Genomic DNA, 12,640 nt, shown 5'->3' with positions numbered 1-12,640 from the left:
AAGCTGTATAACAAACAACCTGAAGTTTATCTGTATACACACACACCCCTTTTGGGGCAATGCTTATTTACAGAATTTAGCTTTCAAAACGTGGTCTCAGCTTTCCCGTGTTTGCTTTCATCACTTCAAAAACAATCCTTTCTCCCAGTTCTGTTGCTTTAGAAATGAACCATGTTAGTAAGAACAAAGTGTCCTGTTTCTTCACAGCTTTCAATACACTCCCTACAAAGCCACTAGCAACAGATTACAGCCTCTGAATCCATTCAAAGTTCTATTTTATCCATCACTCTTGGAGTAGCAAAAGGATAACAAAATAGTAATAGCTTCCCATACACTTCTAAGATGATGAAGAGGACAGAAACATATCAAAACAGAGAAGGGTAGTGAAAGGAAATAATGGAACTCCTCCAAAATAAAGTGATCCTCCGCTATGTCTTCTTCCTATCCCTCCCAAAATACATTTTCTGCCTTCACAATATTAACACTTAGGATCTTTCTTTGGCTTTCACCATGTAACTTAATTTTCTTCATCTCTCTGTACCAATGTTTTGTCTTTTGTTACACAAGATATCTGGGGTTCTTGAATTCTTTAGATTCTATTTTCTCTCCAATCCTCAACAGTTCTTCAGCTGGGAGACAAGCAGCATACCAGTGCTCATAAGATATCCCCTCTCATGATCAAAGACACTGATACAGCCAAGCTCCAAGTTCCAAAAAGCAAGGAATAGGGTTTGGACTTGACTTAAAACATCCAGTTGTTAGATTATCACATTGGCGGAGTAGTAACAGTGACCTCCCCATTCTGTAGATAATGGTGGTGATGCTCTAAGCACACCACAAGCCCTACAGGGCTAGTAAGAGCAAAAATTGGGAGGAAAAGAAGGAACAGGACAGATCCACAGTACAGCGCAACGCTGTTGGGAATTACTCTGGAAGTACTGCTCTCGACAAAGGTAAGTGAACAGAGATTGCCCAGAAACAAAGAGAATAGGGCTTATATAGAAACTTCACAGAAAAAAAGGGGAGAGAAAGTATTCTGGTGTACTACTCCATAAAAGAGAGAGATGTAGAAGCAAAACTAATTGAGGACTGGTCACAAAATTCAGGAGAGAACAAGACTGAAAGCAATTAAGTAAAATTTAAAAAATCAACATTATTTCAGTATACTGTATATATAGGAAGAGGAAGCAGAATTGACCCAATTTAAATTGGAATCAGAAGAAAGGAATGTCAAGCAGTGGCTACACACATTTTTCTACCAATGTCAAAACAAAAAGGAGAAAATATTAGTTAGGAAAACAATATGGACACTGGTAGAATAGTATCATCCATCTTAAAAAAAAAAAGTAATATCATTACTGAAGGAAATTGCCTAAAATCAGGACATTAAGTAGGAGAATACTGAATACAACAGAGAAAGTATCAAAAGTGCCACCAGTAAAATCTATGTTAACAAAGTACCTTAAACAACAATACCCACAGTTTGAATCCTATGCACCAGACACACAGAGGAAAACTTCCAGATAAGAAGTCTCTTATCTCAACAGATGTAATACTCATCACTGCCTAGTAACTTCTAGCAAACATAAGTCTGTTGCTTTTTGGGTTTTTTAAGAACTGTTCTAACTGAAAAAGATAAACTTTCAAATTTGAACTGATGCAATACGACTTTCACGACTACGCAAACTGACAAGTCTAACCAGTCTACTGCTAACTTTAGGTGCCATACAACAATAAGGTGAAACAGCTAAGAGTCAGTTCAGTTTTTCCAATTGCTTGCCAAGTATTGAACAATATTAAAAAAAAAAAAAAGATTTTGTCCAGAAAAACTATCTGGATGAAACACTGGAAAACCACTGGATATGTCCAGAGTTTGTTCTTATATATTTTATTTCCATATGGAAATTCAGCCTAGATTCAGGGAACACTCACACACGGACTGGCTTCAAACTCTGCCTTGACAGGTACCTTCAGCATATCTTCTGAGGTCACCTTTTATTTACTGCAGTCTCAAAACCTATATGTAGATGCAGCAGCTAGTTGAAAAGAAGAACAGTTATCCTTACAGCTCAAGGGATCCAATAAAAAGAGTTGCCCTATACTTTCAAGTAGCCTTTAACACTTGCAAATGACTGTAAGAGCCTGGTCCACTTCTCCTTGGCTACCATTTGAAGTATGATTTCTCACTTCAACAAGTTAATTGTGAGTAAAATTTCTCAGTAAGACCTTTTTCAAACATTGTTTCATAATGACTCCTTTGCTTTGCCTGTTAACTATTGTGAAATACAGGTATTTTGCATATTGCAAATAAAAATGCAAAAAGTTCTGACGTTTGTTTTAGTGTGGTTCTCACGTTTGTTTTAACACAGTTTGGGAGTGCTGCTAAACATTAAGCTAAACATTAAGCACTGCAAACACAAATCTTATTTACTGTATTGTCAAAACTGAACATGAACTTGGCCAACATCTGTATTATTAATTAAAATAGATATTAGAATAAGTTTTTATGCCTTAACTTTCCTGTTTCTGATGACCTTTATGGTAAAAGATTACTTCAGATCTAGAGAACTCCCTATTTTCTATCTCTACATAATATAATCTTCTACCACTCTTGCAGACAAACTAAGAGGCACACTCTTAATCAGCCATAATCAGCAGCAGAACAATTACTATTGGAAGCCACCCTTGTAAATTTAGTACTTATATGAAAATCTCTCAAACTTTTACATCATGATTAGGATTCAAAGTTAGTGTCATCTGTGCTGACTGAAAGAGTTTGTCACAATGCATCAAGCGTGCTACAAGCCTCTTCCAAAAAGGAAGCCCGATCCCAAATACTTATTTTGATTAACTGCTCTGCATAGCTTATTAATGAGAGATTTGTAATGCACATGTAAACAAAACAAACCAAAACCAACACCAACCATGCAATACTAAAAAAAAAAATTGGAATGCAAAAGGAAAAGAAAAAAACCCAAACCAAAACCAACACCCCAGGACTCAGTGCTGGCAAAGAAGTGCTGAACAGCAGAAGAAAAAAAATTTGGCCAGAAAAATACTTGGACAGAAAAGACACGTCCAAAATAGTTTTGCTATATCCCCCTCACTTCTGGAAGATATTACATTATTAAGGATTTTACTAGTCATCACTGTGTATCTACTACAAAACTAAGAGAGCGTGAAAAGAAACACACACATGGAGAATAGCACCAGTCTTTCAATAAAACTTTTTGTTTTCTGAATTCTTACACTCACTACCGAAGCCAGAGCTGGCCGGCTGGTTTGGAAAGTGGTAAAATATTTTTAATTTAAAAATAAAATACCTACACAGTATAATTTCTTCAGTAGTATAAAGACATGGCTACAGCACACTGCAGCGTCACTTCATTTTTCTTCATGCCACATTTATCCACTGGTCATGCCCTATCCATTGCTTTTATGTCTCAATTACGTAAAAGGAGCATCTTGCTAGTGTCTGTTCCAATATCCCTCACTATTACCAAAACACATTAATTATGAATACAGTCTCTCTTAGTCTTCCTTACCATATCTTTCTGCTATGCAGATTAAAAACCTAAAAAAGTCTGCTATCTTCTGACCATCTTTCACAGTCACAGCAGGGAGAGAAGACATGATGCCACCTGTCAAAACCCAGCAGTTTCTGAATAGCGAACAGCCCATAACCACGCAGAGCAACAAGAACCGAATCAGGAGACAGTAATCCTATTTCCACCTCTCCATGGACTCTGCTTTTAACCTTGGCAAGTCACTGTTTTTTTGTGCTTGTTTTTTCATGTTCAGGACATGAAGGGCTTTTACGCAGATGGCTGGAACAACAACAACAACAACAAAATAACTGAGTAAGTTTAATTATTATTTATTCTATTATGCCAGGCCTTAGAACTCTTCCGCAATGGCATAAATTCAGAGTGAGCACACGCACCTCTGATTCTCTAGACCTTCATTTTGAAGTACGCTTTACATAAGAGCACTGGTGAAAGCAGTAAGCCATTATCAGAGAGCCCCCACGCTATCAAAACCTGATAAAAGCTTAGTTTCACAAATTCATCTACTGAGCAAACAAGTTTAACCTTATTTTCTATGCTGGCAGTTCCTAATCCACAGCTTGTAAAAGAAACACTGCCTGCAAGATCCTCTGCCACTGCTCCCAAACAAAATTAAATTATAGAGTTAAAATAAGAGCTGCCAGGAAAAGGAAAGTAGGATATTGCCGAGAGAGTTTTTTTTACTCTGTACCATTTCTATGGTCCAGAAATATTAGGGACCAGCATTTTACACAATTCAGTTCCCTCTCCCAGGCTCAGAAAATTCTGAATTTCATGGCTTCCTGATCAAGTTTCATTCTGATACCAAGTTTCCTGGTAATCTCCCAAAGCACCACACACTAGAAATACTCCACAAGTATAGCTGTGAAAAAAACAAAGTGCAGATGAAATGTTCTACAGACCAAGCAATGTTATCAAGAGTATCAATAGAAACACTTTTTTCTTACACATACAGAAAAATGTGTACATTTGTCTGTACTCATAAAGGGAAAATTATAAATGTTCGTTCTGCTACTCAAATAACTATAAATAATTAGATTAACAATCAAAAGACTGACTAGGACCCATTGCAATATATAATAGTCAAAAATGACCACTTGCTAATACAGCTTGCTGCCCATTACAACAAGCATTCTGGATTTCGAATATACTGATTAAATGGTACTTCATACAAGTTAGTCATGCAATTACAATGAGAAGGATATAGTTCTTGCTCCTGAATGAGAAACAAATGAGGAAAAGTTATACCTTAACACGACGACCTTAATGTCTTCATGTTTTCCAAGTGAAGCAATGAAAACAACTTTATTTAAATAATTACAGAAATATGTACTTAGATTCAAAAAGAATGTTTTCAAGACTTATCTACATAAAAAGACATGTTCAAAAAAGAGCCTCACAAACTTACTGAAGAAACATGCTTTTCACTGAAATGTTCAGATTGCTTTAGAAAGAATAAATCATGCCCCAGTAGCATGTCATTCACTGAATAATCCAATTAATCAAAATAATAAAACATTATAATGACTATATCTTATGGCAAAATTTTACAGATCAGTCAAGCTTTTAAAAAATTATAAAAAATATTAAATGGAACACAAAAATAGTGTTTATCCTTGTAAAGTTATAGTCTCTGTCTATTGTAAGGATGTAAAACTGTGAGCTTAATTAAGAGATTTCTCACACTGTGTGTACTGAAACCCCTACCTTCTTTCTTTCTTAGTAAAAAAGTTTATCACTGCAAATATGCAGTTTATTAATTTACAAGCAAAAGAGCATGAAGATATATGGCCATATATCACTATCTGGCTAACTAAACTCCAGCTGAAGACTATGAAATATTTTTCAGAAAATGAAAATCTTTTAAATAGTATAAATAGGCTCTGAAAAGTGGCCTATGATGTCATACAGAAACAGGCAATGAAAGAGAGTTTCTTTAGGTTGTAAAGGGTACTTAACATTTTTTTTAAAAAAAGGTAGCAACCACAAAATACACACACGCGCGAATTATGAGTAAAGAGCACCACAACATAAGAAGAACCCCAGGAAATGAGATAATGTCAAACTCTAAGTTTAGTGCTTACTTTTCCAAGACTCAGTAAGAATATAATGATATGGAAATTGCTACTTTCTATTAATAATTTTTCTCTTCAAAGAAATTTATCGGCTGTTTCTTTTCTGAGTTTTACATCGGAAAGAGATGACCATAATTCTATATTATTTCCTTGCCTCATATAACCTTAATTATTAATTAGTGCAATTATGTTCAAGACAAGTATGAAAAGTGTACAATATTAGAACATTATAAGCATTTCCACATAAAAATAATGAAAGTTCAGTAAGATTAAACATATAATTTTACACCTATAATTATAAACTTGCCTTGAAAAGGCAAGACTTAAAAGGCATATCCAGTTTTGTCAACAGAATTAATATTTCATCTGACAAGACAGCTAGTGACGTTTATCTTTTTCCCTTCTTCACCTAAATACACAGCAAAAAATAAGCAACTCCTTAAAAGCAGGCAGACAGTACAATTGCTCGATTTTTTAAAATACTGCAATAATGTAAATTTAAAAAAAAATCCACTTAAAAGTACACCTTCCCTGTGAAATGCTCTTGGGAGGCAGTGATTCAGCACATTACAGTGCCATATAGGTCAGTTAATAATGTGCTTGCAATTAATATCCGAAGAATTTAGGGTAGCAAATATTACAAACATAGAAAAGATGTCCTGAAACTTTAAAATTCTGCTGACATGATTTGCTCTCCAAATGTGAAACTAATATTTTGCATAAACTACAATCTTCATTCCCAATAGAGATTCAAATGTATTGCATAAGATAGAATACTTGTTTGTATCAAATACGTATTTTACAAATCTAAAATTACAATTTCTCTCCTCAATTTTATCAAAAACCAAACATAGTGTAGAATAGGTATGTACTGCACCTTAACTGTACTCTTCACCAAAAATGAGTTACTGACTATAAAATCTTTTTTCAAAATATTTGCCCATGAAGGCACCACAGGTCTTTTAGGAAGGCTTTGTAAGTAGCTATAGGCTACTTTAGTTTCTTTTTAAATATAGAAATTGCTTAGGTTCAAAATAATGAAAAACAACCCTAGAATGAATTATTACTGCAAAGTAGAAATTAGCATGTCAGAGGAAAGAAACTCTCTTTCACAAACCCATGATCATTTATACAATTCACAGTATGGAATAAGATACTTAAAAAGACAGTTATCTCTGCAAAGAGTTATTGGCAAAGAATACTGCCTTTTAACTAGCAGTAAAAAATGCACATATATTATGCCTAATAAAACAGTCTATAGATTATTTCTGGAGAAATCAAGCTATAAAAAGATTCTTTTCAAAGTTTCTTTGTGCTCTGTATCAACCAGAATAAGTCAGAAATGACGAAGAGCTACTTAATACAATGAATAAACAACGAAAGCAAATAAAATCCAAATCAAGAGCTTAACTTCATAAAATTGCTCCTGCTGAAACTACAAAAGGTTAAAAGAATATTTGCAAGCATCTCAGGAGACTCCTTCAAGAATATAGTGCTCACAAAGATTTCCCAATAGCCAGACTTAAGACACTGACATGCTCCTTGATAATGATTTAAATGTTAGTCACACAAAACCATCTACTCATTTGATTGTAAATGAGTTTTTCCCAACCTTTAACACTCATCATATGCATATACACAATACAATAGCCGTAGTTAGGCTATTACTCAAATCTTAATAAGCACTATGCTTAAATCTCCAGTGACAGTAAAAACTGTAGCCTGAAGATCCCATCCTTGAATTCTACTCCTATAGCCTATATAATCCTGTTTCCACTCCTTGAGCTTCACTGAAACCATTCTCACTAACATCTCTTGCAGCCTAACCCTATGATGAGGCTCAGAATCAATATGTAATTCTTATCTTCCTAGACCTGTCAATCACCCAAGACTACCAGCAGTGCTTCTTTTCTGGAAATATTCTCCCTGGTTTCCTTGGCATTGTTGCTCTCGTGATTCATCCCTTATTCTACTTGTTCTTTCAGTGTATCCTCCTGAAGGAGCCTCCTCATTCACCTGTACTATTTTATGAATCATTTAATATATTTCTGTCTTGCATTCCTGTCCATTCTCCTTCACTTTATCCAGGGCCAGGATTCAAATTAAACTATTAAAACTCCCTGCCATTAATCAGAAACATACTTTCTACTTTGTATCTCCTGTGTTTGTCCAAGCTAACACCTCAGCTTGCATCTCTCTTTCTCTGTACAGATGCATCACTATCAGCTCAGTCTCAGCATAGACAAAACACGGGTCTTGCTCTTTCTAACACTGCTTCAGTCTCCTTTCCACCACTACAACTCATTAACTTTCAGGACTCTTAACTAAGCATTAGCCCTCAAACCATGGTTCTCTATAGGTCCTAGAAATAACCTGGTTTTGAGATCCTGGCAATGCCCACCACATCACTAAGACATGCATTTAATAGCTTAAATTTTATCCTGTGACCACAGAAGTTCACATCTGAACTAGTGAAGCATCCTTCTTCATCTTTCAAAATCCAGACTTGACCCTGTTCTATTTATTCTGAACATTCCTCTCTAGATAGCTTTTTTTAGCCTAAGGTCAGATCACGCAAGCCTTCCCCCCCATCTCTTGAGCAGCATCCGCTTCACACTCTACTTCAAGACCCTTACTGGCCAATGTCCTCATCCTAAAATTACTAATCAGGATGTAGATGAGGTTAAAGTTTCGATAAACTGTTGTATTTTCATCTCTGAACTTCTCTTATTTGGAAGAACTCCACAAAGCAGTACCACCTTCTTTCAAAAACCTCCTACAAGTTTTTCCATAGTTCTTATTAAAAACAAACAAACAGAACAACCAGATGGCTGTCACACATAGACCACTACCTAAAATTCACTGCCCTGATGCCAAACATTCTGTGTCATCACAGATCTGATGCATCTTCCCTTACCCTTAAATCGTTTAGTATTCTGGGTCAGGAAACACCTCTTAACCACAGAACTTTGGGATGACTAATTCAGACACATAACTTAAATAGCTTGATTCTTAGAAAAGTGTAACTAAAACAATTTTCTACTTTACAGTGCCTATGGAAAACATCATACCAGCGATAAGCCCACTCAGTTATTTTTGTCTTTTTCAAGGCTTCTCAACCTTTGTTTGAAATATAATCCAAATACTATCTTGTATACTGCTATTACAGAGGTTTCCACTGGTAATCAAGTACTCAAATCTATGTCTAGCATTTATCATTTTTATCTACCGTTTCTAAATTTTGTTCACTTGTTTGCTGGTATAGGAATCTTTGCAAGGGTTTTTTGCAATGGCTTCTTGCATTATTTTCTAGTATTTTAAAGAGCAGGTTGTCCCAGGCTACAGAGAAGACACCATTCCATATTTTATGTCATTTTAAAATGACACAAAATTAAGTTTTTAGGATTAGAAATTCTCTCTGTCATATGGTTGTATTAGGCCTAGCACGGCAATTTTCAAACTAATTGAGGCCTACAGGTATTTTTGTAGTATCAGTAATTATTTAAAACAAAGTGTTTTGCACTCAAAACATGCTTCTCTAATTAAATAACATTTTCATTAATTTTGTAATCTTAAAACGATGAGTTTCCCTAAACCATTCACAAACAAAACCAAAAATACTCCACAAAACCCCAAAATACTATCCTATTATCCCAGCCATAAATTAGCCACTTCATTTTAAATAATAGTTCAAATAGTTAGTAATTAATTTTCAGTTACTTGTTTCAAGTTTCTGTGTACTTTCTCATTATATCTAGTTCTGCCACTGTGCAATTTATGTTCAGTCATACTGTACATACAGGCAATTTTGATCAAAACCTTCCTCGTGATGCAAGTAGCAGGAGTGGGCCACATGCTGCAAACAAGAAAGTGGTAATGTACTCTGCCTCCCAAAATTACTGCAGTAAATTCCTACTATTCCATTCCAACACAGCATAAACCTATGTACCATAATTTGGGTTTAGGCATACAGTTTTCACAGGAAAAAACTGTGTTTTTACATTCAGCTTACACTGACTGCAGAAAAGCTTTATCTCAAAGTTTGAGCACCCACAAGAACTGCAAGCTGCCCATTAAAATCCAATGCAGCATTTGGGTACTATATTCTTCAGTTACAGCCTTTTAATTTCAAGCACTTTTTTCCTGTGCAAGTCAGCTTTTACAGAACAGTCTAGAAAGAAAACTGTCTTTGCTGACTATTTGGAAAAAAAAATCAGCTCCTGGAGTATCATCAATTTTTAATCCTAATACAGGTCATATAATAAAAAACCAGGTCATGTAATAAAAAAAAAAAAGTCTCCTTAATGTAATCTAACTATAACATTAACCAAAGTTAACAGACTTCATTTTACCAACGCTAAAAATATTTAGCAATAAGAAAACAAGACTACTTTTTCAGAGAATTATTTGACTTACAGGTTTTGAACAATAAATTTAGCATTAAAATCCTAAACTCTTTTTTCACTCGTTAAAATGCTATTTTTTCTAATGTTCAAATTATTTCATCATTTATTAAAAAAAAAAAAATCCACAGTTGTTACTGTCAACATTTTAACATATCTCTGAGAAGGATAAAAGTAACGTCATAAACACGCGAATACTTCTGACAAACCTGTAATAATCAAGAAATAAAAGGAAACAAAGCCCAAATATTCAGATGAGTAAACTAACAGAAACGTGGAAAAACTTAATCACTAACTAGAGCGCAGACTCATAGCAAACTTTAAAAGCATTTGCTCCCTTCTTTCAACTCTAACCTCTACAATAGTACACTCCAGGAACCATAACAAACAAGACCAGCTTCCCTGAAGAACATTTAATTGGGAAAACGTGTATGAGCTGCAAGATGCCTTTACCAGGAGAGAAATCAAGCAAAAGCATGGATTTAGTTTTCAACAAACAAGAGTGAGGAATTGGAAACACTACTGCAGCCAAACAAAACAACAAAATACCATAATGCTACCTTCTCCATGAGAACAAAAGCATCAACCACCAACTCCACCCCACCCCCAAGCAGGCTGTTGCTCTCTAACCACAGAGCCAATGCTGTAGACAATGTAATCCCACAGGGAAGACAGAAGGTCACAGACACACTGTGAAATCATAAAATAAGGTCCACGTTTTAGAAGGACACAGCAGTACTTTTACCAGTCAAGATTTCATTTGGAACAAACAGGTGGAGTATAGAAACAGCCTGTTCTTCTCTTGACTGTCCCTTCCCTCAGCACACAGAAGGAGGTCACACGTGCTCAGCGTAGTCCAAAATTAAGGACGCAGCACTTACAAAAAGCCACAGAACTCAAGATGTGGTGAGGATGGCAATACACAATGTAACACTGCAGGTGAGATTGCGTGCTGTATACTGGCAGTGGATCTGTTATTATTCATCAGCTGTAGGTGGCTAAGAGGGTGTCACTTATTACAGTGACACACGCTGCAGCTGGCTAGCCATGATTAAGTATTACCCAGTGTGGCTGAAAGGGATGGCAACTATCATTCATTATGATCCAGCACGGCGTGGTGGGGTGGGGAGGCTGCTACCCTTCACTGCAATGCAAATATTAGGAGGAAGGCAGCTAAAACTCCACAAAGCCCTGGGAACGGTGCACAGGGAGGAGAAAAAGGGAACCTCAGTCCCCCAGCCCCAAGGAACGGGTGTCCTGCTAGCAGGGGTGGAAAGCCTGACCGCACTCGGCGCGACCGAGAGCGCTCCACCGCAGCCGCAACCGTGGGTGGCAGAGCCACTCCGCAGGCCGGGCCGGGGGCCTCCAGCTGGCCCCGCCGTGCGAGGGGGGCTGCGGCAGAGCAGGGACGCTGCGCTCAACTTCTCCTAACCACAGGAGCAAAAGCCTTTGTCCGAGCGCTCCCGGTCTGTGACCGAGGGAGCCCGGGGGTCCCCCTCCTGCGGCAGGATGAGCTGGGGCGACAGAGAAGGAGGAACGGCCTGTGCCAACCCTGGGTCCCCTCTGCGCTGGGCTCCGCTGTTCTCTAGGAAGCCCTCAGAGAGGGACCCCCTCCGGAGCAGCCAGAATGAGCGCTGACCCCGCACGGAGTCCCTACCGGTGCGCCCGTGCCGGAGAGAAGGAGAGCAAAGGAAGCAGCCAGCCCTGCCGGGACCTCCGCGCCGGGCGGCCGCCGGACAGCCCGGCCGCTCGCGGCCCGTCAGCCGGGGCGCGGGGGGCCTCCTCCCGTGTGCCCACCCGGGGGGGATCCCAGCCCCCCGGGGTTTGCGTCTCGGGGCCTGCCCCCGGGCCGTCCGGAGGACAGCCCCCGCTTCCCCAGAGCGGCGGCAGAGGCGCCGACGGGCGGGAGCCGAGCAGCCGGCGCCCGGGCACCCCCAGAAACAGACGGCTCCCGGCGCGGCGCTGCGAACCCCCCGCACTTACCCTGTCACAACAGGCGCCATCTTCCACAAACTCTCGCCAAAACTCCTACTCTCGCGAGAGCGCCCCCCTCCCCGGGCCCAGAGCGCGCGTGCGCGGGCCCGTGAGACACGCGCGGGGCGGGGGGCGGCGCGCACCGCCCACTCAGCGCCCGGGCTCTCCCCTCAGACACAACAGCCGAGGCGTGGGAACCGCGCTGCTCTCGCGAGAGCGGGGCGCCGCCGGCCGGCGGGCAGAGCGGAGCGCGGGGCAGCTCTCGCGAGAGCAGAGCGGGCGGGGGAACCGAGGGATTCCCTCTGCCCGCTCGCGCGTCCCGCTGCTGCGCCTTCCCCCGCCGGCGGGGGGGGGACGGGCCAGCGCGGGGGGCGGCGGCGGCGGCGGCGGCGGCGGGGGAGAGACCATCGGGGCCAGGAGGGAGGGGAGAGGAGACTGCCGGCGCGCGGGGACGGGGCGCTCGCGGGATAGGCCGGGAGCGCCGGCGGGGGGAACTCGCCGCCGCCGCCGCCGCCTCCTCCCCCCGCGAAGCGCGTGTGGGGCCGCCCGCCTCGTGCTGCCTCTGGGCCCGGCACATGCGCGGCCTCGGCGGGCGCCGGGCGGCCCCGCCGCGCTGCGCTGC

At 40.1% G+C, this 12,640-nt stretch overlaps 1 protein-coding gene across 1 annotated transcript in view; it reads right to left on the bottom strand.

The window, feature by feature from the left end:
• RBPJ (recombination signal binding protein for immunoglobulin kappa J region) overlaps positions 1-12,142 on the bottom strand; it is a 60,830-nt gene extending 48,688 nt beyond the window's left edge. The window contains exon 1 of the mRNA XM_075499877.1: positions 12,028-12,142. Coding sequence (XP_075355992.1) covers positions 12,028-12,047 — 20 coding nt within the window. The 5' untranslated portion in view covers positions 12,048-12,142. The remainder of the gene's footprint in view (positions 1-12,027) is intronic.
• Positions 12,143-12,640: the final 498 nt, after the last annotated feature.

This window comes from Mycteria americana, chromosome 4 (assembly GCF_035582795.1).
Source record: "Mycteria americana isolate JAX WOST 10 ecotype Jacksonville Zoo and Gardens chromosome 4, USCA_MyAme_1.0, whole genome shotgun sequence".
Lineage (NCBI taxonomy): Eukaryota > Metazoa > Chordata > Aves > Ciconiiformes > Ciconiidae > Mycteria > Mycteria americana.
This window is presented reverse-complemented; position numbering and strand designations above follow the sequence as displayed.